This window comes from Taeniopygia guttata, chromosome 3 (genome assembly GCF_048771995.1).
Source record: "Taeniopygia guttata chromosome 3, bTaeGut7.mat, whole genome shotgun sequence".
NCBI classification, from domain to species: domain Eukaryota; kingdom Metazoa; phylum Chordata; class Aves; order Passeriformes; family Estrildidae; genus Taeniopygia; species Taeniopygia guttata.
Window position 1 is genome coordinate 47,514,302 of NC_133027.1, and position 26,423 is coordinate 47,540,724.

At 44.6% G+C, this 26,423-nt stretch overlaps 1 protein-coding gene across 5 annotated transcripts; it reads right to left on the reverse strand.

Moving 5' to 3' along the window:
* TRAF3IP2 (TRAF3 interacting protein 2) lies at positions 1–26,409 on the reverse strand. Of its 5 annotated transcripts, XM_030267755.4 has the most exons (10): positions 26,355–26,409; positions 18,671–18,754; positions 17,682–18,431; positions 14,465–14,654; positions 12,096–12,271; positions 10,628–10,716; positions 8,848–8,916; positions 6,448–6,564; positions 5,276–5,350; positions 1–615 (listed from the first exon to the last, which is right to left on the reverse strand). In XM_030267755.4, the coding sequence occupies exons 2-10, from the start codon at positions 18,684–18,686 to the stop codon at positions 469–471; spliced, it is 1,629 nt and encodes a 542-aa protein (XP_030123615.4). In that variant the 5' UTR covers positions 18,687–18,754; positions 26,355–26,409; the 3' UTR covers positions 1–468. The 5 variants fall into 5 exon arrangements, 4 of the variants coding, with proteins under 4 accessions (XP_030123615.4, XP_002191387.6, XP_030123618.4 ...); XR_003959277.4 differs by lacking the exons at positions 18,671–18,754; positions 26,355–26,409 and having other exon boundaries at positions 8,853–8,916; positions 17,682–18,501; XM_002191351.7 differs by lacking the exons at positions 18,671–18,754; positions 26,355–26,409 and having other exon boundaries at positions 17,682–18,501.
* Positions 26,410–26,423: the final 14 nt, after the last annotated feature.

Sequence of the window (26,423 nt, forward strand, 5' to 3'; positions counted from 1 at the left end):
TATAAGAATGCCTTACAAGAGGCAAATATATTTAATAATGTATATTATATATACAAATTGATGGTTCAATAATGCTATACAAAGCAGGAATATCTTTAAAGAAACCCTGAGCAAAAAGGAGGATGTAATTTTTATTTTACACATATTGCAATATTTTTTCTGGTATTTGTTTGCTATAATGACTAATAAAAGGAGTATGTTGAAACCAGATGTTAAAATAAAAGTGGGCATTCTTTCCATTTCCAGCTTATTTAAAAATCTAGAGAAGAAGAGTAATGCTCCATCAGCTTTGGAAATAGATGTTTAACAAGGTAGAGAACAAGCTGAGCCTGAGTAACCCAAGACAACCAATTCCTTTAGCAGAAAGAGTGTCTTCTGTCATCAAAAAGAGCCATCTGGAAGAGTGTTGGCTCCCTGCCAGGAACAACCCTTTAACAACCACTCTTCGTGTGCTTTAAGTTACGACGTTCATAGCGGCACAACCTGGAGTGTTGGTAAAGGTCCTATTGGAGGAGCAACGTATTCCTCCTCCCGCAGTAACCGCAAAAGGATGTTCTTCTTATTCCTTGGCCAGTTATAAATGTGAGTGTTCTGCAGCCAGGTAGGCACGTGTTCCTGAAAAAAACAAGGAAAAGAAAAGCTAAATCCCATAAATCCGTCTGAATCTTTACCAGAATCTTTCAGATTCCGTCACACCCTGCCAAGGAAGATTTAATTCTGTCTGTTCTAGGCACTTCCTGTAACAACAAGAAATGTTAATTTGGCTTCAGAATTGTATTTGGGTTCCTAAATAAATGAACTTTGTGTGATCTCACAGCTTGCCTGTCTCTCTTCTGCCATCACATTGGCTAATTTCACCATGTTTCAAAGGAAGTCTCATGTCAATAACAGGCATTGAAAAGGAGGAGGGGAGGGGAGGGGAGGGGAGGGGAGGGGAGGGGAGGGGAGGGGAGGGGAGGGGAGGGGAGGGGAGGGGAGGGGAGGGGAGGGGAGGGGAGGGGAGGGGAGGGGAGGGGAGGGGAGGGGAGGGGAGGGGAGGGGAGGGGAGGGGAGGGGAAGGGAGGGGAAGGGAGGGGAAGGGAGGGGAAGGGAGGGGAAGGGAGGGGAAGGGAGGGGAAGGGAGGGGAAGGGAGGGACCCCACAAGAACATTTCACATGCTGGTAGCCCTCTCCCCATCCCCTTGCACCATTCTTTGCCAAGCATGGTGTGCTCTGACCAACTGACCAGAAGGCTGAGGCTGATGCTGAGCTTGCAGAGAGACTAATGCATCTCCAGATTAGCAGGGTTAAACCTCCACCAATTCCTGCATCCTGCAAAAGCTGCAGTCCTTCATAGGGGTTGACTAATGCCCATTAACACAATGAAGCTGGGACCACCATAGCACTGGACGTGACAGCCGGCTGATAGAGACAAGCCTGTTCAACCCTCATGTTCCCATGTTCCCACAGCCTTGGGAAATTTCCATAGCGACAGCCTGGATATGTAGGGGTGAAGGGCTATTATAATACTATTAATTAACAGAGGGACAGATTCTTGACCAAAACCAGTTCATGGTCACCATGAGAGAGAGATCTGTTTTGGAATTGGAGACATCAGAACCTAGCCAAAATGAGACAGCAGGTAAGCAACATGAGGAGCCAGGACATCCAGCACTTGGTCCCTGGACCTCTCATTTTCCCAAGACAGCCCCTCCTAACTGTGTTAGGAGCAACACAGTTCCTGTCAAGCTAGTGGAGCTAGCTCCAAGAGGAGAGAGCGAAAAGCTGCTGGCACACCTTGCCAGGGGATGCCCTGGCATGGGCTGCACATGTCCTGCTGCCAGCAAACAGCCTACCTACAGCCCAAACCTTTCATTCCCACGATCATGCTTCTCAAGTTGGCTGTGTTTCCTTGGCCTGTAAAGCTGTAGGAACAAGGCTGCATCACCTTCCCTGCTCAGGGAGCAGTTTGTGTTAATTGATGCAACTACTCTGTTAGAGCTACAGGTTTTATGTATAGGAAGAAGGAGGTAAGTCACACAGACACCTACAGGTCCATTAGTATGAACTCACCTAGGCTTCTGAACAAGCAGCTTTATGACTGGCAGAGGTATCTAAAAACCTGACCTTCCTCTTTCTCCAGTGGCTGAGAAAGGATAAGCTTTGGTCAATGGTCTCCCTAAAGTGGAGGTTGTTCTTCCAGATGGACATCTCACTGCACAGGGGTAAGATCCCACAGCATTCCCTTTGGTAGGAGCAAAAATAAGGCTTTTTGCCTCCACCTGCTAGTCTTTTTATTTTGGCGTAGGAACAGATTTTAATCTTTTTGAATTTAATTCCTTTAACAAAGCTCTTTGGACTTGGCCAAGAGACTCAAATGTTCCTGGGAGAAAGAAAGATAACTATGTTTGCATGCACATGCATACCATTGTTACATAGAATTTGTTTCTTTACTAAATCTTGTTACGAGCTATAGAAGGAAATGCAATTAAATGTGGCAGGGGTTTTACCAAATGAGCCCTTTCTCTGCCTTTGATAAGAAACTACATTTTTTGGACAAAGGAAATACAGTATAGTCAGTCTAGATTGCAGAAATGCATTTGATAGAGGTCCAGATGGGTAACTTATTAGTTAAGACGGAAATTAGTGTGAGAAATGTGTAGTAGGTAAGAAATCAGCAAGTGAGGATATAACGAGAGAGGCACTATACATTCAGAGATAAGCTCTGTGCCTTGCAGTTTAGTTTAATACTCTCCATAATGAAGTCAGTGCAAAAAGCTCTTGGATATGAATCAGCTCTGGCAACAGTTGTAATTTGAGGGAGGTGTGTAGGGGTAAGGGGTAACTACAGCTGCTATTTTTATCCAGAGTGAGAAAGGGGCATTTCCTTGTCATGCAACAGCATCTGTCATTGGAGGTGGAAGTAATGGGAAAATGGTTACTGTCCTTCACATTTTTAAAATTTGGCTGTGTATCTGTGAACTGAGAGGAAAATTCTCTCTATGCCATAGGGAGAGTATTTGGTAATGCCACAGTTCAAACTGGTAGGAAGAGGGCAGAGTGTATTGGTGCAGAGGACAGGACTGTTCAGGGCTGTGACAGCAGAGCATGGTTTGACATCTTCTGCCTTCCCTGGCACCAGCCCTGTTCATCTCACCCCTTGACTGTTTCCAGAGGATGCCTCAGCATGGGGCAATCTTGGCTTAATGCTTTGGTCATCAGGTAGCCAGATGAGGAGGGCACATTTCTGTGCATTGTTGTGATGCAAACCTTGAACCAGCAATACCCATGTTTCCTTTAGTAGTGAATATTGGAAGCTGGAAATGCCAGTTCCACCTTAACTGTGTGTTGTGCTTTCCTCGCCTCATTATTCAGTTTCCTAATGAACGCTCCTTGGATCACACAGATCTCTTCCTGTTGGAGGTCGACTAATTTTCACATACCAGCAGTGCTTTATGATGTGCTGTGTATGAGATTAACTCATCTAATAGCCCCATCCCCAGATGAAACCTCCAAATCTTTATTTTCTGCTTTTTTCCACTGCCAGCTATGCTAATACTTGAATGTATAAAGGACAGTATAAAAAAGACAAAATTGAAGTAATTTGCCTGCCAACATCATCCAATTGTATACATACTTGGCAGTTTTTCAGGTACCTCACTTCCTCTGACTGCCTCCAGACTTCATTACTGCAACATGTTCAGGCTCTGGTGCTCTCCTTCCACCCATGTCCTCAGTTACATTATCATTAAGCAGCTAGATGAAGGTAGGTGATGTACCAAAGGATCATGTGGAGAAAGAGACTAAAGCTTAACAGCAGTAGAAAATGCTGATCTGCATAATTTAATGAGAAAGGCACCTCTCAAAAAACTGAAGGGTTATGGAGACTACAGAGGATGGGCAGGAAGGATTCCTGGAGCCTGATGCCCTGATAGAGGCAGCTGGATAAACTAACCCTGGAAATTCCTTACAGACCACTGTCTGAGAGAACTGCTGCTATACACGAAATAATCGTCTGATAAATAAAGCTGAGCCCAAATTAACATAACTCACTGTTCTGTCTCAGAGCCCCAAGACAGCTATAGTGCCTCCTGGGACACTTTTCTCTGCAACCCTTAAGGTGCCACGTGGCTCTAGACTGTGTGGTCTGTTCATGGTGGGCACTCAAGTAGCCCCAAGGTTAGGAGCCTTTTTCCCCCATCAAACACTGACTGAAAATGCTGACTGCTTTCCTAGCTTTGGCCTGCCCAATTTCCACCATTGCTGTCTTCCAGGTACTTAGTTAAGGTAAGTAGCGGACTAAGATCATTCAGGAAGGGATCTGAATGACATGAAATACCAGAGGTACTGTACAACCTACAGGACCTATAATATTTTACAAACTCAGGGACATATTTTCAAATTTCTGATCTTAAATTAGTGATTAAATAAAGAACTTCATTACTCTAAAATCCACAAGTGCAGTGGGACTGCACAGCCCTATAATCATTGATAACTTTATTTAAATTTTGGCTCATGTTCCAAAATTTGGGCACTCAAAGAAATATAAAGAATTTTTCCATACTTTTCTAAAATGCAGCTGTACCTAGGGGCAACATACCTACCCAACAATGTAGGAGACTGAAAAAGCTGTAACTGAAGCTTTTTAATGTTTTTGTCTTTGCAAAAATCCAAGAGATCCTCTCAGTGAGGTAGAAGTGATGGAAATCTGTTGCATTACTTATTCTCAAATGAATCTTCAAAACAAGTAAGGAAGGAGGGCAGATGAAATTGCAAGTCCTAAAAAATCTTTGCTTGCCTTTGATGGGCCAGTCAAAGTTCACGAAACAGCCTAGTACTTTACTATTTATTATACTCTTTATTCTTATATTCTCAATAAACCCTCTTCCAGACCCTCTCTTCACATCAGTCATAAATCCTGCCCATCTCACTCATCAGCATTGCATTTGGACAAAATTATAAAAGGGTTAACATAAAAAGCATGTTTCCTGGATAGATTGCCCCTCTCCATTTAAATTCTTTCAGTGCTCAAGGCAATTTGAATTTTAGCTGTACATTCATCATCAGAAATACATTTATACCGTGATTTATATTGTGGATGAAATGTTTTTTATTTGCATGTACATAACATAGGAACTTCAGAATGCATAAAACTATAAGCTTTGGACTATTACTTGTAGGCTGTTAAGAACCAAGAAATTTAGTGTTTGAGTTTTAAGATTCCATCTGCTGCACTGTGATCAAAATAATATGCACTTAATCATGTGGAAAGTATATAAGCATGCTTGTATGTTACCTTTTTGGCATTTGGGAAAAGCACAGGGATGAATCTGAAGTTCATACTTCCTTGCTGTATAAACTCAATCTGCATCTAGAATAGAAAAAAAAGCCAGTTTTATTGTAATGACGTGACAATTTTTCTCTGCATGCATCTGATCCCTATGTATAAAAACATTCCTTGTTTACTTAAACTGCTCTCCTGTTAAATGAGTTAATCTGTTCCTGGTGGACTTGGTGTTGTTTGCACATGTGGTTTGGCCACTTAATCTAATTCTTCATTGCTACAGAAAGGATACAGGAAAGATCTGTCAACGTTTGTTGAACATTTAGTTTCAGGGCGTGAAATAATTGTGGGTTTAGCTGCAGGTGCAATCCCATGAAATCCATCTCAGTCTGGTGATCATGATTTGACTAACACCCACCCCTATTTGGCCTACAAACAGGTGAGGCCAGGTCCATGTCTGAAACAGGGCCCAGCCTGTTCCCCATGGCCCTGGACACAGGCATCCCAGGGGTGGTATGGACAGCAAAGTACTGCTGAGAGCTCATCTGCTGGTGACAGCTTCTCAGAAACCCGACTGCATATTCCAGCGGGGGGATCAGATGGGTTACAGGCTAAGGCAGCTAACTGCAAACCAAGGGAGAAAGGATCAGCTTCATGGCTCTATGGGCTCTTCTGGGCTAAATGTGCATCCTGTGACAGGCTGTGGAGATGGGTGTCTGGTCCTCTGGCACCACTGTGCACTCCCCAGGAGCCTCACATTGTATCTCTGGCCTTTGCTTTGCAATTCCATCCTCCAGTCAGCTCTACCGCTGCCTTAGAAAAGACCAGGATGGCTGAAGCAACAGGGTCTGGTTTAGAGGGAGGAAGGTCAGGCACTGTTAGATAAGACTGTGCTCAGTGCTACACTAGGGCTCAAGAAGGTGAAGGAGGGGAAAAACATTTAACAATAAAGAATATGAAGAAATAAGATGAGCATGTTTAATAGGATTTTTCTTCCTTGAACCTCTTAGCAGATGTTAATGAGCATGTGGAGCTGATCAGAGGAAGGACTAATGATTTCCAAAGAGGAGTGTTTAACTAAGGGATTAGGGAAAACAAAGCAAAGAACCTGCCATTTGGAGACAGATCTGTCTTTTGAGAAGAAGACAATCTTTGTAAAACAGCAAATGCATGTCCTTGCTTACCATCCTGTGGATGTATTTAGTATGTAAGCCATGTTCATCCCTGTCCAGCTGGGATTCAGCCCCTTCCACATCCTGTTTGTATTTTGGACTGATTGCTATGATTATCATCACCGTCTTCTGTTAGGGAGAAAAGCACTTTCATGAAATTGAGAAATGCAGCGTGTTTGGTAGAGGCAGATCGGAAATCTGCCAGTTTGTGTTTTAAGTGATCTTTGTGTTCCTGGCAAACACAAGAGGATCTCATTCATTCTGGCAGGAAATACAGGAGAACTCATACACTCATTCTCCTCGTTATTTCTCAACATCTCAATATAGAAAACTGAAATGTCAAGAGATGTATTAGCAGCTACCAGTTGACACTTGGAATCCCTGTTATAAAAAGCTACTTTTTATCAGTGTAGAGTGTCTATGTGCATACAAGGAAAACTTTTGTCTTTAAATTCAGACCCAAATGTTTTCCAACAGCTTATGTCGAAGTGCATCTCTTTAGTCATCCATGAAAAAGATACTAAAGACAGTGGTCTGTGGAAGCTACTTCTAGGGCTCTCAGTGGCAGAAATTATGTCTTTTTTTTGATGATCTTAGTGTCAAAATGTGCAGAGAGGTTGCTGTGCAGAGAGGGGGGCTGTTGTGGATGGTCTGGGCAGCTTTAGGGGTACCTGTCAGCTCTGTCACGATGGGCTGAAGGCAATGCTCCTTGACCTTGCTAGGACAGCCTGGATCCTGCCTCTGACCTGTTTAATCCCAGCCCCACACTGAGCTCAGGTTTCCAGAGAGGCACCATCCTTTATATCTGGGAAACATCTCTCCGCCTTAACGGCAGGCCAGTTGAAATGCAGCAGATGAAAGCTTCCTGCTTGTGCTTACCTGGGGCCTGCCTTTCATCCCCGGCACATGAAGCCTGTGTAAGGCTTCTAAATCTTACAGTCTGCCTGGCACATAATTAACTCTTTCCTTCTGTGCTGTATCAAGAGAATCTGCCCCACCACAGGGTCCAATATGGTAAGGAACCATTATCCCTTTCACTGACTCAACATACTCCTGAATTACTTTGGCTTGTGCTTGACATGTGTGTAAGCACTTACAGATGTTGAGGGTTTGCAAGAGACATGCCCAGTTGCATACTTTCCTCTGCTTGTGTCCAAGCAGTCCCTTCCTCCACACACATGTAAGGGTTTTGAAGTTAGAAACTGTCTCTACAGTCAGTGAGGGAAACCAAACTCTTCTGGGGTGGGTAGTCAGAGAAAGATCCTCAGGTGGAGGCAGGAGATTGTTCCCTGCACGTACTGGTTTCTCCTACTGACTGCACAAGTCCCAGAGGAGATCTGCTAGCCTGTATTTTAAGTGACAATGATGTTTTTGGCAAAAGCAAAGTCACCCTGTCTTCTGGTTTCCTTACCTACATTACACACAGTGAGCCCAAGCCTAATTTGTCCTGATGCCCAGTAGGCATGACTGCATTTCCATGGCAGAGGTCCCAGGCTGGCTCTGCATGCAGTTGTATCCTGTCTGCATGGACACCTTCAGGAAACCTGAGTAGGGCTGGCTCAGATGCTTGAGGTTTCTTGCTCAGGTGGAGGAGAGTCCACCACTTCTGTCCTCCTGTTCCTGAACCATGGAGATCAGGCCAGACTGAGTCAGAGACCCAGTGGCCATTCAGCAAGGCAAGAATCCAAGGAAAGCAGCCCATGATGGCTCCTGTCCAGCAACAGAATCACCAGTTTGCACCCAGCTGTGCTGGTATAGTCCGACCACTTGGCTTGATCCTTAGGAAAATGTGCCCTCACTGCTCAGAGGAACTTCAGGGGAAGTTGTTGCTGCAGGGGACAGCACTGGCAGCAAGATAAATCTCCGTTTTACTGCTTAGATAGATACAAAGTGATGAGAGCAAATCTATTTATCAACCAAGAGAACACCAATTTCCAGTTTAAATGTAGGATGCTTTATCCAGAAGAACCCTTTAGATATTAGTGTTTTAGATATCAGTGTAAAAGCTACAGGTGAGAAAGGGGAACATGAGCCATGACTGTGCAGCCTGGGATGAAATATAGATATCATTGTAATGAAGCACAGCTAAACCCCACTATTTAAAAAAGGGATGGAGGAATAACTTTTACAATGACAGCTTCAGGCTGGATGTAACAGGCAGCATTAGGATTTTGCAAGAATGCCAGAATTAGCACTTAATTTCTTAAAGAAAGCACTCTGGGACCATCAAATACAGATGTGAGTGAGATTTGCTTACACTCTCTCTGCAATGCCTCTGCCATTTCTACAGGGGCAGGGAAGACAACAGTAGGGTCTTGCATTTTCATTCTGTCCCTGCTGTGTATTAGAATAATTCAACCATTTTCCTCAGGTCACCTCTGCTATAAACAAGGTTAAATTGCCCTTACATACATCACCTAGGTAGCGCTCCATCCACTTAATGATGTCAATACCTCGTACCGTGTCCTCAAAGATATCAATCTGCAAGAGAATGAAAGTCCACGGTGAGCATCCCTTCACCTTTCCTCCTTGTTTTATGGCACTGATAGAGCAGCTACTCCTTTCTTTGTTTATGACAAGCATTTCCAATCCCCTTAGGAAAAAATTGTGTATATGCACTTTTCCCCTTTCCGTGCAGTCTGGAGTTAAGCTGGACAGGCAGCAGGCAGAGAGGACTGCTGCAGGCACCTCCCTGGGCTCCCACTCAGCTGGCCCTTTGACTGGCTGCCCTGCCAGTCCCCAACTCCCAGGCATTTTTTACTGGACAGAACAAGGTGCTGCCCACCTTCTCCATCTGTATGCCTGCTATTTTCTGACTGTGAGGGTACACTGAGTGTGAAGCTTTAGCTTCATATTGAACTAAATATTCAGGGTGTGTGGTGGGAAGTCAGCCAGGTCACTGGCACAGATAACTGGGTTCAGTCACCCAGAGATCAATGACAGCAGAGCAATGGAGGACTTCATAGGACTGAATATGACCAACACTGCTTGCTTCTCTGCATGCCCAGTACACACAGAAACCAGCAATCAGTGACTGTCACCAATGGAGAAGTATTCACTTCTCCAAGTTTTCGAGATAAGGGTCATGATCTGCTCTCAAGTCTTTCTTTTTGCCTTTCTGAATGCAGAGAGCCCACTTGTTTCCCAGATTTGGGGCCATTTTGCTGTATTTATTATTCTGCAACAGGCTCCAAAGGTTGCCTGTCCAGCAAAGGTGCTATTAATGAGGCTTCTACTCTGTAAAGCTGTGGTGCCCAAAAGCTTTCTTATGAATTGGTCATAGTACAGAACTGCTGGAGAGAAGTATAATTGCAGTCTCTATAAAAAAATCTTTGATTCATGAAAATAAATAAGCATGTGCAAAGCTCCCCACTGAGTCTCATTCAGTTTAATGATAGCCACTTGCTTAAATGCTTTCCTGAATTGGAGCCAAAGAGTGAAGGCTGAGGGGTCAGATAGCATATGCTCTTGAAATAAGAAAATATGAATCAAGATTTTGATGAACACTGAATCCTAGAGCCTCTGTGGCCCTCTAAGATGAAGCAAACTCATGAGAAATTCAGTAAAAAACTGAACGGCTTATGGGATTAGAGAGTACTACACAGACTTTTTCAGGCAAATCATTTTTAGAATCCCTTTTGATAGTATAACAAAGCAAAATCACTTCTAAAGGGATAACAAAGCAAACGAAACCATAAGAAAGGCTGTTTCATTAAGCTGTGTGAATTTTAGAATCTACTTTTAGATCTTTTTTAGCAGAAAGTTACTCATATCTGAAGAATCAATGAGGTAATAGCATTGGAGAAAATAAAAGGTAGGATGGGAAGAACATAAAATTGACCTTTTGTAATACTGATATTACAGATCAAATATGAGACAATATTAATGGAATAGCTCACAAAACCTCATACTATTGCCCATCTGGTGTCACTAAGTGAAATTTTCCAGGATCATTATTAAAGCATACTTCAAAGCACAAAATTCAGTTAAAAGACGAATAAACAAAATGGCAGATCATTTAAGTTACAGCTTGCAAAACCAAGGCTAGTTCATTCTATTTGTATCTTCTTTAGCCTACAAAATGTGATGACAACCAGAAAAAAATTTAAATGGACAGTGTAATGCCTCTGCTATTTTTAAAAGAAGCCTCTTCCCTGGCTGAAAGTAATTTTTTTCCGGAAGGAATACTTACAGCAGTTTGAAATCCGTTTACAGACAGGAAGTTCACAAATTTCATAACCTCCACTGCCGTATCCACTGAGTAGGTTATAAAGACCTTGCCTGGGAGAGAGAGTCTGTATGAATACGTAACACATTTAAATACACCATTCAGAGAGTGAGATTGTCACAGCCCTCCTTCTCCACCACGCTACAGGTTCTACCCACTTAGGTCTCTTGGGATTGTTTACTAAATGGATGTGGGATAGTGCAGTGGCTCAGTGTTGAAACCAACCCCCTGTACAAACCCCTGCTCTAGATTTTAGCTCCTTCTGCTTTACTGGCAAGCTGCAGAGGGCACACTCCTCTGCTGCTCCCCCTGCCCTGTGGCCAGAGTGCTTTTTCCCAGCACTTGGGCATACCTGAGCCTGGGCTCTCACCCACAGCTCAAGTTACCCGACAGACTGCAGCCAGCACAGTTTTCCCCAGACCCACTGATACGACAGAGCTGGAAGAGCCCTTATGCATGTCATACTGCCTCTCCTTGGAGCAACATTAGCACCCTGTGCAGGCAGGATGCATGGCTGGTGACAGCAATGTCCTTGCCCTTGTGGGAGGGGTTTTCACGGCTTTGCATCAGGGTAAAGCAGCTGGCTGATCTAATCCAGCTGTGCATGTACCACAGATGACCCTGTTTTACCCAGTAATTAATTCCTCCATCTAGGACACACTAACTGATAAAGTAGGGTCTATCCAAGAGTGGCATCTGGTATCATAACTCACTCCTACAGGCCAGAGAGGTGTGACTCTCTGGACTTGAAAGCTGATATGCAGAATGAAGAATAAAGGAAAAATCAAAACCTCAGGAGAGCTGTGGAGGGTTCTTAGCAATGGTACATCTCACCTACTAGTCAGATTGGCATTCAGAAAGAAGCTATTTTTCTGAAACCTGACTTTCCCTCGAGTTGGAGGGTGAATGTATATGTGGCATTGGTGGCAATAGAAGCATGTCAGGCAGAGCCTGTGCTGCCCTCAGCATGTCCCAGAGTCCTCTCCAAACTCACCAGTTCAGGGAGAAACTGAGGTCAAGGCTCAACGTATCTGTCTGGTTTGGGACAGGCAGAAACACTTTATTCCTCAGGCTTTCTTTGTTTTTAGTCTTTTACTGTAAACTCCAGCCCCTCCTGCCTCAAAGGGACATCCTGTTTAGCAAGGAGTCATGAAAACAATCTAAACAGTATTTACTTTTTGTAAACAAAATAACAAGCAATTAATGACCATTATGTTTTCAGGATTCAAGGGGATAATTCCATCCCACCAAACACAGACACTCACACCCAACACATGTGGTGACACTTGGTATTTTCTTTTCTTGTTGTCTTTGTCTTAATGTCATTTCCCCTTGCCTTCTCCTCCCCCTTCACCACTCTGGAGCTCTCCCACCTAAAGCTGTTAGGCTGTGCTGTAAAAACTTGCACAGAACAAATTTGCTAACCACTTACGCAACTCCTCCGGCAGATTGCTGGTTCTCAGAGTTCCCCTGGCTGCAGGATTACTGAGAGGTCTTGGGACAGCAGCTGGAGATGGAAAATTTTCAGAAGGACAACCACATGCTTCATCTGGTCCACATGCCTTGGGGGGCAGCTGACCATTAGGTAGCTGGTTGTATAGCTGGTTTCTAAAAGAAAAGCAATGGAGGATTTAGAAATTCAGAATTTCTTCTCCTTTTAATAATACACTAAGAACTTTATCTGCATATCAGCTATGAAAAGTTCTTGCAGAAATGCTTGGCTCAGCACATCTGCTTAGTTATTACAGTGTCTTTGGAACGGATACCTTGGTGACAGGCTACCACAAGAAGCAGTTTATCGGAGAAACATTAATCACAGGAAGTAAGTCACATCATAGCTAAAAGCTGTTCAGTTTGCAATTAGCAGAAGCAAAGGCTGTTTCTGAGTGAGAAATAATGGCATGTCGTGGATGCTGTTATGCACATACAGCAGCAGGGTGGCCCTTTGGTAACCTCTTCCCATTATCTAAAGATAAAGAACACTTTGTGGCACCTCAGATGCTCTCACAATATCCTGTGCAGTGCAAGAGGCTCAGAGAAAGGTGGAAATTGGGAACATGGGTCTAAAGGGCACTCCAACTCGAGCTCTGGAGGGCCTCCAGTCTTGGACCCAATGTTTTGCCAAGGGGAACAAAGTTAATTTCTTGACCAGCAATGGCAGACCCAAAGGAGGGTTTCTTATGTCAGGGACTGGCATTCCAGACCTGCAATAACCTTGCTCAGTGTCTTCTCCATTGTAGTGAACAGACAGAAGGGGATGATTTTAGCAATTCTTGTCCTATTACACTTTGGTTTCAGATTTTAAGTCTGAAATGGGAAGGTGAATCTATAGAGATTTTTATGCAAGGTGTGCTTGCAATCTGCTGGGTTGAATTTGTTGGATGAGTTTTAGGTTTCTCTGAGAGCTTTTACCCACAGAGCCATGATGCTTAGTCAATCAAGACCACTCTCTTTTTTTTCTTAGCCTTCCTTAAATGAATGATGACAGGCTGGTCGCAGCATGTTTTCTGTTGTCACATTAAGATTTGGTTTATTCATTTCGGTGCAGATGTTTTCTGTTACAAAATACTCTATAGGCAAATATTACCAACATATAACTGCTGTTCCTGGAGTCAGCCTGCAAGCAGCAGCCACGCAGCCATAGGACAGACCCCGAGTATTCTGGATCTCTTTTAGCAGAAGAAAGTACTAATAAAAGCAACACATGCCTCATCCATGGTCACAAAAACACTACCCGGTGGCTAATTTACAGATCTTCCCAAAACTCCACCTTATCTAACAAATGTGCCAAAAATCAGGCTTTAAATTTTTCTACTGCAAAGGATATCCACTATCCCCCAACATTTTTATATTTTCATACAAACTCTTCAGTGCAATTCTCTCTGCTGCAGGTACTCCCTGATCTTGCTGTCACTTTTCTGTTACAGCCCTTAATTTTTCACAGGCCAGATCAGAATGATATTTCAGCTGTCTACCCTCTTTTGTCCTGCCTATTTTCACAGTTCCCTGCCAAGACCATGTCACAAAGTGGACATTTTCAAGCACAGATGCCTGTAAGTTTAACACCTCTAAAAGTATTGTGGCACTTGAATAAAAACAGTCTGATTTCTGGTATTCTCAAAACCTGAGGCTTCGCTTGATTTTAGATAGCTGAGTCTGAAGGAACCCCTGCATGAATAAGACGTCCCACCTTCTAATGAGATACTTTTAAGAATATAAGGCCTGGTAAATTAATATCTGAAAATCATTCCAAAAGCCCTGGATGAAAAGGGCCAGACATTTTGCTATGAAATCACATAGAAAAGGCTGCAAACTGCAATGTAGGGATATATCAGCAACTGATAGGATTTTCTCCCTTTTTCTCTGCACCACAGAAGAGGTATGAAGGAAATCACTGGAAGCCAGTGATTGAGTTGTCCCAGGCTGGTACAGTGTAAAGCTGAAGACCCCAGCAAGGCACCTAATTGACCTTTGCCCATGAGCAGGAGAGCTCTAAGGTTTCAGCTGAGGTATTTTTCAAGCCCTCATCCCTTTAACCTTCAAGCATTTATCTTCCTTAACACATGCATTTCAGTGTGTGCTCTAACAACGTATCAGGTATCTGGCTTTGAAGTCCTTTAGGGAAGGGTCAGGCCCCCATTCGGTCTAAAACAGCAAATAAAGTAAACAACCCAGCATTTCACATGTACTCCTGCAGCCTGGGCACGCTCACAGTACAAGGATTCAGAATTACTGGTTGAAAGCCCACAAAATTAGATCAGAGGAACTTCCCACAACCCCTGCCCCCCCAGGCATACTTACGGGAATCGAGGAGGACCAGGGGAGGAGCAAGTCCTCTGGGGTGGTCGATCTCCAGTGCCTTTGGGAGCACGGGGGTTTGAGTAATTTGGGATGATTTGCTGGGCCGGGCGGATAACTCTCATGCAAGGTCCAGGAACAGGAGGAAGTGGTTGCGATGGCTCAGCAAAATGTTGGTAAGGAGCTCTGCCATCTGGGAGGGTGAGAAAATAAAGGCAGCAACTATCATTTCAGCCAACACATTTTTGCCTTAGTTTGTGTTTATTCCTTTCCAAGCATGTCTCAGGAAACTGAGCAGTTTGGAGGCATTTGCAGGTATCTCGCTCTGAAAGAAGCCAGATGAAGGAATGTTTTGGAGTCTAAAGCTTGCTATTTCCCACTCACATACGGCAGGGTTCAGATCCCTGCTCGGGGTTGGGCTGTTGGGACAGCTGACAGTTAAACATTCAGGGCTGCCTTGTCCCTGCTCTTACTGTGCCTCAGTGTTTTTTGGTTGGATTTTTTTTTTTTTTTAATTTCTTTTTGGCAATGACTTGTGAAAATGAATCATCCCGAAGTTCTCATGAAAGCAGATGCAAAATCCTGGAACAAATCAGTTTGCAACACTAAGGCTAAACAGACTGTGATTATTGTAAATGAAAAGAGGAAAAATAATCGCTTAGCTTGTTACTTCACCCTGTGTGAATTTTCTGTCAAAGTGACATTTTAAGGACTTGCTACTGCTCCCGTTGCCATCCGAGAGGCTGCAGGGGAAGCCCAAAGTGATAATTTTGCTCAAGTAATTCTGAAAACCTTTACTGTTGCTGGCCACACATAATACTATCGTACAGTGGAACTGTTGGCATAAACTGAAAGAGAAAGCAACGTAAGCTGTTTGTTTCCCAATTGGGGAAAGGGAATATATTTTTTTCTCTCAGTCTTTCTGCTTGCGGTTTTCATTAGGCAGCAGCTCTGCGCACTTCCAAGCTGCTGTGTGCAGATCAAAGTCCAGCCTGGCAGGGCTTATTAGCACTGCATGATTATGGTGTTATATACTGTCTCTAAAAGCTGCAGTATTCTTTTCCCCCAAAACGGTTTCTTAAAATCCTTTTAGCTATTTTTGGGCCATGTCTTCCTCTCCCTAGCAGCCATGAGGACCATCTATCTTTTTTTTTGTTTTTTCTTTAAGGGGAGGATAAAGAAGAAAACAAAGCTTTCATGGAATACTCCAATTCCAGGAGCCAACACTTAAGAAAAAAACCCCTCCAAACCAACCCCATAATTACACAGATTCCTGATGAAATTGTGAGTCAGCAACACTGTATTTTTTGAGATTGTTTTAGGAGATTTTCCCACCCCCCTCTTAGCTTTTTGCAACAGGACAGGGTGAAAGGGACTGGGAGAACCATACTGCAAGTCAATATTGTTTCCTCCTGGATTCTTCATGACCAGCTCTAGGGAAGGTGACAGGGATTTGGGACACTTGGTTTGGTTTGAAGGTTTTAAGGCCAATGTTTCATCAGCTTCCTTTGGATCAGTCTGCTGCTACAGTATAGTGGATGCAGCCAGAGTTCAAAGCACAGCGTGGCCAGGCGTGTGTGCCCATACGCCCCCACATCCCTGGAAGACAAATATCTGAAATTATGGTCCCCAGGCACAAGACATTGTTGTGAACATTTCTTTGACTTCAGAAGCAGTTTTGTTGTTGTATCTCAAATAGCAGGTGCCCGAGCCAGCTTAGAGCCTCCAGGCACAGTTGCTATTCCCTAGGGGAGTGCAGAGCTTTGTTGTGGGCTGCCACTGCCCAACAATTATCTGAGACACAAGGAGCTGTCAGGAGGTGATTTATGCTGTAGCAGGCATGTGAGAAACAGGAGTACAGTTGCCAGCTTCTTGGTCCTGACCAAATCTGCTCCAGGCATCTGAGTTTATTTTACTCTTTTTGCCCTCTGGATATGGCTGGAATGGTAGTGATTTTTCTGAAGAAAGCCTTTCAGAGTTCCTGCTTTCAAACAAAATGTCCTCATTCAGTAAATGTCCTACTTCTCACGATGCCTGCTTGTGGAGGAGGTAAACTGAGGTAAATAGTGACGGGTGTTGTGCAACCAGCTCTTTGTCTGCTTAGAGCTGAACTGAAAGGAGAAGGTACGAAGGGAAAACCAGAGGACATTTTCCAAATGTTAAGCTGTAGATGTTGTTGGAAGTCCATCTGTAGCCCCTTCCCCTTTACAAAGTTCCAAAATCAGAGCTGGAAACCAAGTTTCTGAAACCCTCCTCTTTCATATACCTAATTATAGCACATAGCTGAAATGACAAAACTCCTTAAACAGATGCAATATAAATGCTGTGGAGTCAAAAAGGGTTAAAAAAAATATTTATCAGAACAGGCCTACAGCTTTTTATTACAAAGCCAGCCCAAAACAGGTCAGGGTCTCATAAGCCTAATGTAATATAAATTATATTAAAACAATGATATTGCTGTTGAATGTTCAAAGCTCACTTCATAACAGATAAAAATCTCAGAGACTGAAAAGGAATACTAATTAATAGCAGGCTGTAAACTGCACTGTGGTCTCCCAGAGCCAGAACACCCATATTGAGGGAGTCACATCAGCGCTCAGCGACACAATCACCAGCAGCTGAGAGGGCTCCATTTTAAGTAATGAGCTCTCTTTTCAGCTGACAACAGAAAAAAAAAAATTAGGATGATGGATGTCGCGCTCTTTTCACATAGAAATAAAACACATGGGTGAGTCTGGTCATAGTGCTGGGAGATACTATTTATGGAGATCAAGGGTAACCTCCCATCCTGATCCTGGCAGGAAATTCTCAGCTTTGGGGATCCAAGGGGGAGCAAGGAAATCTATGAAAACAACAGGAATTGAGTTGGTATAGGAGGCTGCCGAATGACTGATGCAAGGAGGAAGGAAATGACTAGAATATGAAATAACAGCAGGGAGAGGCTGTGCATGCTCAGCGTGCCCGACAAAGGCTGGTTTCTAAGCAAAATCATTTGCCTGCACTTGATGAGTAACCACGACCTCTTTAACTTAAGAGGTTCAGAGGTTTTGCAGCAGAGAGTCTAGCCACATACCCCAAAAATCTGAAATTGTAAAATGGACTGCAATTAGATGTCTAAAGAGCTTAATAATTGCATGCTATGCTGGAAACACACCCTTGGTGAACAATGGCTGATATACACACCCAGAGAACCTCCTGCGGGGTGAGAGGTGCTACTCACATGGCCCTTGGGGGGGCTGCTGTGCTGGGCAGCAGTGCCTGAAGCAGCCGTGGGCTTGCGAGGCCGTGTTGGGATGGGGCAAGTGATGGCACATAGGGCACTGCTGATGCTCAGGAGCCAAAAATTCTCTGGAGATCAGTGGTCCTGGGAGGTCCTGGGGGTTCAGCACAGACACCAGTGGTAAGGGAGGCTCCAGATGCCTGATGCCCATGACATCTTGTGACTGAGAGTTGTACCCGGTATCTACAGTTCCCAGCTCTGCCAGGAGTCTGTTTCCTGAGGGTTGCTGTGACTGTGAACTCCCTTGGCTGCTCTCCTCCAGTGAGTCCTCAGGAACATCAGACAAGATCTGCTCTGATTGACTGGACTTGTGCCTGGTGTCAGCTGAAAACTGTGATCTTGGCTGCATGCCTGGTTTGTCCACAGCTATAGAATGTGTCTTCGAGGGAAATACTCCTGATGTTGATTCACCAGGGGAACAGAAGTGTCCACCTCCATCAGGATCAGTGTATTTTGACCACAAGCTGCTGTCTGGCTCCACAGACAGTGCTGAGTGATGGTGTGCTGGTGCTCTGCAAAGGCAAGATGGATCAGCCTGAGGTGTTTGAGCAACATGTGAGCTCTGGGCCTCCTCATCCTCCATATCCTCTCCAGAAGGCTGCCAAGCCTTTTCCAAGACATGTTCAGGTAACTGGGACCATGGCATGGATTCATCCACTTCAACTGGTATGCTTCGACCCACAAAAGTGCCTGAAAAATTGAGAGAAGTAACACTGGAGGTGGACAGCCATACAGTTGAACACCTATCATACATCATCATTCAGTGACTGAGCTGGAATACTGAAGGGCAATATGTATTCTTTATACTTTAATGCTTTTTAAAAAGATGGCAGAAAACAGCAAGAAAGGTCTGGCTGACTTTTGGCAAAACAAGAAAGTAGAGGATTAGGCTGAAGTGAAGCTAGTAGAAAGTTATAATTTAGACTAACCTGACACAGAGGCCATTTCCAAGGTTTTTTGTTGAACTGGAAGTGAGTCAGCTGCCTTACTGCAAGGCCAGGATTTTCAGCAAGCTGGAAAACAAGAAAAAGGACTCTTGTAAACACAGTACAGTTTCACATGGGCAATAATCCTAAAATAACTCTATCTCAGATGTTGGAAAAGAAATAACAGTTAAAGTTTTGGAAATTGTGTTGCGCAAATCAAATGTTTTCTATGGGATTTCTGAAACTTACCATTCCTGCTGACACTGGAGCAGGGCAAACACAGATGAACTGTCTCTCAGAAGTCATTTTGGCACCTGACAGTAGATCAGACTGTTTAGGTCTGGAGGTTTGGTTTAGGCATAATCCAGGCAATACAACCATTTGCAATTATTTTACTACTGACGTTCTAATAACAGCTAATGCATCGGATCTAAACTTTATGACACACCTAGATGAGTAATTTCAACTCAAAATCTTGTTTCCAAGTGCTGCTGCTTAATTTATTGTGCCATTTCTTCTAGTCTATTATCACACCACTCTCATTATTTTTAATTGTTGAAAATTAAAAGATAATTTAGAGAGATTAATTATTGGTTGGATTTTTTTTTCCTTTTTCCTTCAGAACTGACTTGGGCCCAAAACAAAATCATCACTTCCTTTTGGGACTGCTATCCCAGTAAATTTGGTCTGGCCAAGTGGCTCCTGATGATGGACACCTCTGCTTCACCCCAAGTCAGGCTGACAGCAGCAGTGATGGGTGAATGCTGAGCATGCTTCAGGAAGTGCAGCCACCTTTATCCTCTTACAGGGTGCAGGCTCAGCTTCCTCCCAGCAAATTCTCTTTTTCATCATGGAATATAGAAAAACACACTTGGTGCTCATCATTTCCCCAGTTATTCACCTTATATCAGATTGAAGAAGCTAAAATCCCAAGTAGGAGAGTTATCAGAGGAGAGGGGAGTAAGAACTCAAGCAATGGGAATGACAATATTTGGCAAAAGAATCTGGCCTGGAAGCCGGGTAGAGTCAAAATCACGTGTTTGAAGAGCTTTTAGAGATCCAAGGGTTTCTCCCAACTTCAGTCACAGTGTTTTGAACAAAAAAAAAAAAAAATCAAATGAACAACAAATTTAAATGATCACTCTATTAAAAAAGAGTTGAACAGGATCATAGAGAGGTACAAAGCAGTATCCCAGCCTTCACCCCGGCTTCCACAGTGATTCTGTAAAAGCAAATGTTGTGCCCCATGTTCATAGGGCAAGGTTGAGGCTTTACATTTTTGCTGATCAGATCAAATGACACGTACTTCCCCCTGAAAGCACCTCTGGCACAGAAAATTCTGGGTGTAACATTTGCTGGGAAGTAGGATATAAACTGTGCTTTGCTGCTGGGCTGCAATGTAAACATTCCTCCTCTATGTAACTTAAACCTCCATCTGTGCAGGAGATTTGCCATATATTCATACATACCCTATGTTATATTAAGCACATCCACGGGGAGAGTTATCCTGGGATAATTACAGTGGGATAATTACGCTGGTAAATTTTCCCATGTAGGCAAGTCCTCAAAGCAGCTATTAGCTGCACCAGCACAGCACACACGCTGCTGCTGCTCTGACAGCTGCAGGCCCTGCACGAGAGAGCTGGGTCTGGTGCCAAACCAGCTCCTGCCATTCCAGCGCCCAGGCTGGAAAGGCTCATGGTCAGCTCATCACCATCACGTCTCTCCCTGAGGTTTGCACCCCTTTTCCTCTACACCAGGTCACAAACACCAGCCCAGCCCACTGAGTCCTGGTTTTCGGACTGGCATAACTGATGTGACGGGAAAGAGAAAACCTCGAGCTCTCGTCACCAGCACAGGATTGTGTCAGGAACTTGATGCTGTGCAGGGGTGGCAAAGTGTCCTCTGCCTGGGACCTTTGGTCAGATGTCAGTTTAAATGATGACTGCCCTGGGGTGGTGACTCACCAGGGCAGCACAGCACAGTCAGATTTACACCAACCATGCTGTAAACCTGCTGAGTGTCCCCTGACAGAGAAGCACCTGTGAAGGAGAGGTGTTGAATTCCCTGCAAAGCATCTGTCTTCTGCTTACCTCAACAGTTTTGTAAACCTGACCCTTGGATCAGCTGGCCTTGAAGTGCCTGCTCAGACATGCTTCAGCTTGAGCATATCTCTGTATGTTTGGTCATAAAGTGAATGATGCACACTCCAGCTGCACAAATCACATTGCAAACTCTTATTTCCTCTCTGAGCATCTCCAGTAAACTGGTTCCTTGTGCAAAATTCACCCTGGTGTTCACAAAGCACAACTTGGCTGAGGACTGGGGTACAGCTCCACCTCTGCAGGCCACATGCATTGTTTGATCATCTCTCTATTTGATATAATCCTGAGCAAACATGCCAACTAGACTTTTCAGAAAGAAATTTGCAGTGCCTCATACACCAAGATGCTGTTTTGATGGTCTCTGAAGTAGCTGGGTGAAAATACTAGAAAACACTTTGAATTCAGATCCTCTATATTTAATAGCCTTTAGTTTAGCACTGTGACAAGAAGAAAAGATTTCTGTGGAGAAACTGAGATTTCAATCCAGAGCTCCATGAAGTAAATGGAAATCTTCCTATTAACTTCTGTAGGTTTTGGATTGGGTGGCAGATGGGATTTAAGTCACCAAGTTCCTTTGGAGGCTACAACCTCCAAAGTTTTGGATCTTCTTTTTTTTTTTTAGTTCCATTGCTAACATCTAGATATCTATGAAATGAACTGCATGAATCTAATGAAAGGGAAAACATGGGCAAGAAAAATTCAGGTTTGCTTTCTTGAAGTTTGCTATTTAATGTATTTAGTCTGCCTTTTGGAGAAGGGATATTAGGTCTTTATTAAACTGCATTGCAAATCACCAGCCACTAAACTATTCAAATGTCTTACTTCAGAATATTTCAAAAATGTCTTTGGTATTAGTTGAACCTCAGAATGGATAAATGCCTCTTTATCTCCCAAATCAACTTAATATTTAAAAGACAGTCTTATTTCCTTCCTGTGTAACATTAATTAAAAAATTACTCCAAATACCTGAGTGAAATCATTTGGTCAGACAGAAGAGACAACCAATTCCATCACTTACGGACGTGCCTGTCCCCTGCAGCCCCCAAATCACCAGGCTAGCCCCGATATATGGGGGCCTTGAGGGAAGGCGGGTCAGCAGTTGGGCAAAGATTCCAAAGAGGCTTCAAGTCCCCTGATGTGGTTGTCCAAACTGTTTATTCCATGAGATGAAGGGGAAAAGAGTGCGAACCAGGAAAGGACAGGGCCTTATCTAGGCTCAGGAGAGGGAGGGCTCTTTGGCCCTCTGCCAACCCCGTTGGGGCAGGAAGGAGGGGATCATACTATCAGATCCCAGTTACAGGGGTCCCTGTGAAGGGAAAAAGCATAGCCCAAGAGCTATGCAACACCTTACGTTTTTACCTGCAAAAAATTCTAGGTTTTTAGATAGGTTTTTGCTTAGACCCTGCTGCAGTGTGTGAGCAAAAGCTGAGCTTTGACACCCACGCACAGCCTCTGCTCTCACAGGGTCAAAGTAGGAGGCAGCAAGGGGATGAGGGCTTTGGCATCAAAAAAGTAGGAAATGTGACTTCATCCTCCTCCTCCCTCAGTAGCCCTGGCTGGAGAGAGAAGCTGTTACAACAGCAGAGCTCTGTCTGTAGCGATGGCCCTGGGGATAAATTAAACCCAGGACATGCTGAACATCTTTTGAGCAATGCCGGCAATGGCATGCGGATGGAAATTCCCAGGAGAAATCCCCACACTGCTGAAAATACAACATATGATTCAAAAATATCCTCCTCCAAAAGCAGTACTTTAGGGTGTTGTTTTTGCTCAGCTGAAGATTCTCAGCTTTTGGAAAAAGACCCAAAAGAGCCCATTATCCCTGTATTTATGTTGCCTTGTGCTGCTGAGTTTCATTTTGTTTCCTTTGACTTTTCTAGTTAGCTTATCCTGCAAATACAGTTAGGTATAGGGCAGAAAAATGACCTGCTTGGTCTCCTGTGTTGAAGAACTAGAGGAAAGGAATGCTTCAGCATACTGAAATACCCTGAGAAACCTGTAGCCTGATCCCTTCTCTGGCACAGAGGCTGCTGGAGAGCAGAGATCGTGCCCAACCTCATTTGGAAAGCCACTACAACTTCAAGTCAGTTCATGATATTGCCAGAAAACGTCAAGAATTTAATATCCCCCCTGCACCTCTGACTATTCAGGAGATTACTGATAACCAGCTGGAGCCATTGCATATATTTCTGCTTGTAATAAAGTGAGGAGGCCCCTCCTAGAGGGACAGAGCCTGGACTGCTCCCAAAAATGTCAAGGGAACTCCTTAAACCACTCTTTTTCCTTCCTCTCCTTATACACCCAGTTCTGCAATGTGCATTAATTCAACAAATAACCTTTGGGGTGCGTGCTCAGTGATTCAAGCTCCTGAGAAGAACCCCCTTCCAGCTTCCTTGTGAAGCTTCCCACACCCAGAGGGCTTCTTCCTCTGCTTCTGCCAGGGAGACAGGGGAAGCTATCCAGATCTCCTGCTCACATCCAGCTGCTGCTGGCCATGGCCATTCCTGGAAACCTGCAGGGAGAGCATAAATGAAGGGGAGCAAATTCTTCTGCAGGTTACTAGAGATGGGCCTGGGCACCCAAGTTTGAAGCAATGGCCAAAGTCCTCTAAAAAATCCTCCCACAAAGGCAAGGGGACAAGGGGAAGGGTGTTAGGCTTAGCTCATCTGTGCTGTTTTCTTGCAGCTGATTGCAAAATCCATCAGGTATTTATTTCATCTGTTTTCCAGCAGGAAGACTTGTCAGGATGTGCTGTCCCAAACACACACCCTAACCATCTATCTGCTTTTGATTAGAAACCTTCTGTCATGAAGAAACAGAGAGACTGCGGCATTAGTATGGTTGTGCTCTCTGCTGCTTCTGGAGAGGGAGAAAATATCTTTGCTCTTTTGATCAAAGTTTGATTTGTCTACCTTGTTAAAACAGAAAACTTTAGGATGAGAAAGAAGCCTCACCTTCCTTGGTGCACAACACACAAGGACAGGGTTTTTTATTCACCAGTCACAGCATTTTTGAAATGGCGAGGTTAGAGATTAAGGCAAAGCTGAGATCACAAGGGGTGGAGACAGACAGGTATTTCTTGATTTCCAAATAATTCCTATGTATTTTGGCTGAATCCCTTAAGCTCCCTGGTGCTGCTGATATCCATCTGCAGGATGGGAGTAAGTGGATGCAGAATCTGCAAGCTGCTGTGAGGATGCACATGCTGAGATCACAAGAAATGCTGTTGCCATGGGTTGAGATGAGTGTAAGTGTGCAAGAGCACTTGCTCTAAATGCAGCTTTCTCTACAGAAGCACTAGACATAACTTTCCTCAAAAAAAAAAAGAGAGAAATCCTTACAGGAGGAGCATGTACAAATGTGGGAACTGGTTTGGGTCTACAATTTAAATAAGCACTGCCGAGGAAATCCAAGCTTCAGAGTTTCGCACTTCACCATGAGAAATTTCGGCTGCTGTCATCACAGACGCTCCCCTCTCCCTTGGGTACCCTCCACAGCAAAGACTAAGGACACGTGTCACATTCCTAGTCCAGACTTTTAGCCCTCTAGGGCAGGTAATGCTTATTTTCATGACTTCTGGAAAAATTAGAAAAAGAATACGTTCCTCTGGCTATATGGTTGCTCTCATGTACTTTCTGAAGTCATGGCAGGAAAATCTACATGTGCCAAGAGAACATACTTCAAATCCTGTCTGCACGGCAAACTTCACATTCTTTTTTGCAGCACTAATGCTGCTTCAGTGGACAATCCATAGTGCAAGGCTAGAGCAGACCTGGTATTTTTTGCCTTTTTAGTGTAGACATTGATATACATGTTGAAGGAATGCTGGGCAGTAAGTAGTAAGAAACTAGAAGGGTGACACCCTCTAGCAGGGTCCAAACAGGAACCTCAGATATAGGCAGCATTCCCTGCCAGCTTTCTAAACATTGTGAAATATGAAAATGTCTACAATTATCTTCAGTATCCTTAAAAATGTGATTGTTTTCCAGAGGCTACTTCCCACCCATTTTTGGTGCAGACAAAACTCTCTAAGGCACTTAAGAACCCCCAGCCTGGGATATCCCAGGACCTGGGGACATCCAAAACTCCTGTCACAAAACTGGGGCTGGCTCAGTGGGGTGGGATGGAGGGATCACCCTGAAAAGCATCAATTTCTTCAGCCTGCTTTCCTACAGCTTCATGCCTTACATCGAAGACTGCGGCTCCCAAAGAGCCCCCAGTATTTCACAGGGCTGATGTCTCTCCCATCCGTAGCCACTCTCCCTGCTCTGCAGCACAGGGCTGCGGGTGCGTGGGCGGCAGGAGGCTGAGGGAAGCCTGCGGGACCTGACGTGTCTCCCTCAGCTGGCGTGAGAACAGCCTCGCTCACTTGCAGTCATGAAACGTGCAGAAATGTGTGTATCTTTCAGACATGTACCCTCTGCCAAACTTCAAAAGCCACTGCTGGGGGTGGGGGGCACTGACAGACACGAACACCATAATTGCACATGCCTTGCTTCCTGCCTTAGGAAAACAGAAAGAAAACTCAACTCCATTGGAAAATAATTTAAAAAATATATATACAGCATGCTTCCAGGCACTGCCAGCATTCTGCAAGGACAAGGCTGGCTTCAGAGGCTGATGGCACTGCAGGCGGCAGCAACACTGGCAGCCACTCACCCACCCTGGCCCAGCCACCCATGCCCCTCGCATCCCTGTCTCTGGAATCACCTGCCATGGATGTCACAGCAACAGCTGGTCATGGTGGGGCACTGGTGTGGCCAGTCCAGGCCTTGAACCCACACAGGGCTTGCAGGGAATGGGAATTTCTGGTCTCAGGGTTGCTGGTGTTGGTTGAGGACCAGTAAGCTCAGATGTGCCAATCTCAGTGCCCAGCCAGTGCCAACCCTACAAAAGCTGTATCCTGAGACTGGGTTAAATGAGAACGGGTTTTATATGGAAGTAGGTTTTATCCTAATAGAAAAGAAATACTCCACCTTGCTCCCACTTGTTTCTGTGCCAAGGCTATATAGAGGATGGGGCAAAAAGCATCTGTGATCCTGTTTTCTTCACACCTTGCAGCCACCTCTCCCTCACCAGGTCTATGGACTTGTCCTATGCAGCTCCGGGTCAGCTGGGGAAGGGAAGGGAAAAGGAAGGGAAAGGGAGGGGAAAGGAAAGTGAGCGGGAAAGGGAGAGGGAAAGGGAGAGGGCCATCGGCCAACACACCACCTTGAGCCTGCAGAGCCGGACAGGGCGGGACCGGGATCAGGCCTGGCCGCCACTCATTGCCAGGAAACTACGTAAATAGGCAGGACAACATTTCGACACCAGGCGTGTCCGTCCCCTGTGTTTACCCCAAACCCCTCCTGATTTAAAAAAAAATTAAAAGAACAAGAACCAACAAACAAAACAAACTGCAGCGAAATGGCTGAAACATGTTGTAACCATCTGTGAAAGTCGGGCTCCCATGTCCCGAGAGAGGGGGGAGAAAGCGAGCGAGGCAGCAGCTTTGGGGGGGAAAAGCCCCAGCGAGAGGCAGGCGTGGGTCAGCAGCTGACGGCAGCAGGGCCGAGGGAGGCGGCGCCGCTGACACTGCTTACCTTGCGGGCGAGGGATTCGCGCTGGGCTGCCCGGAGAGCCAGAGGGCTGCGCGCCTCTCGCTCCCGCCG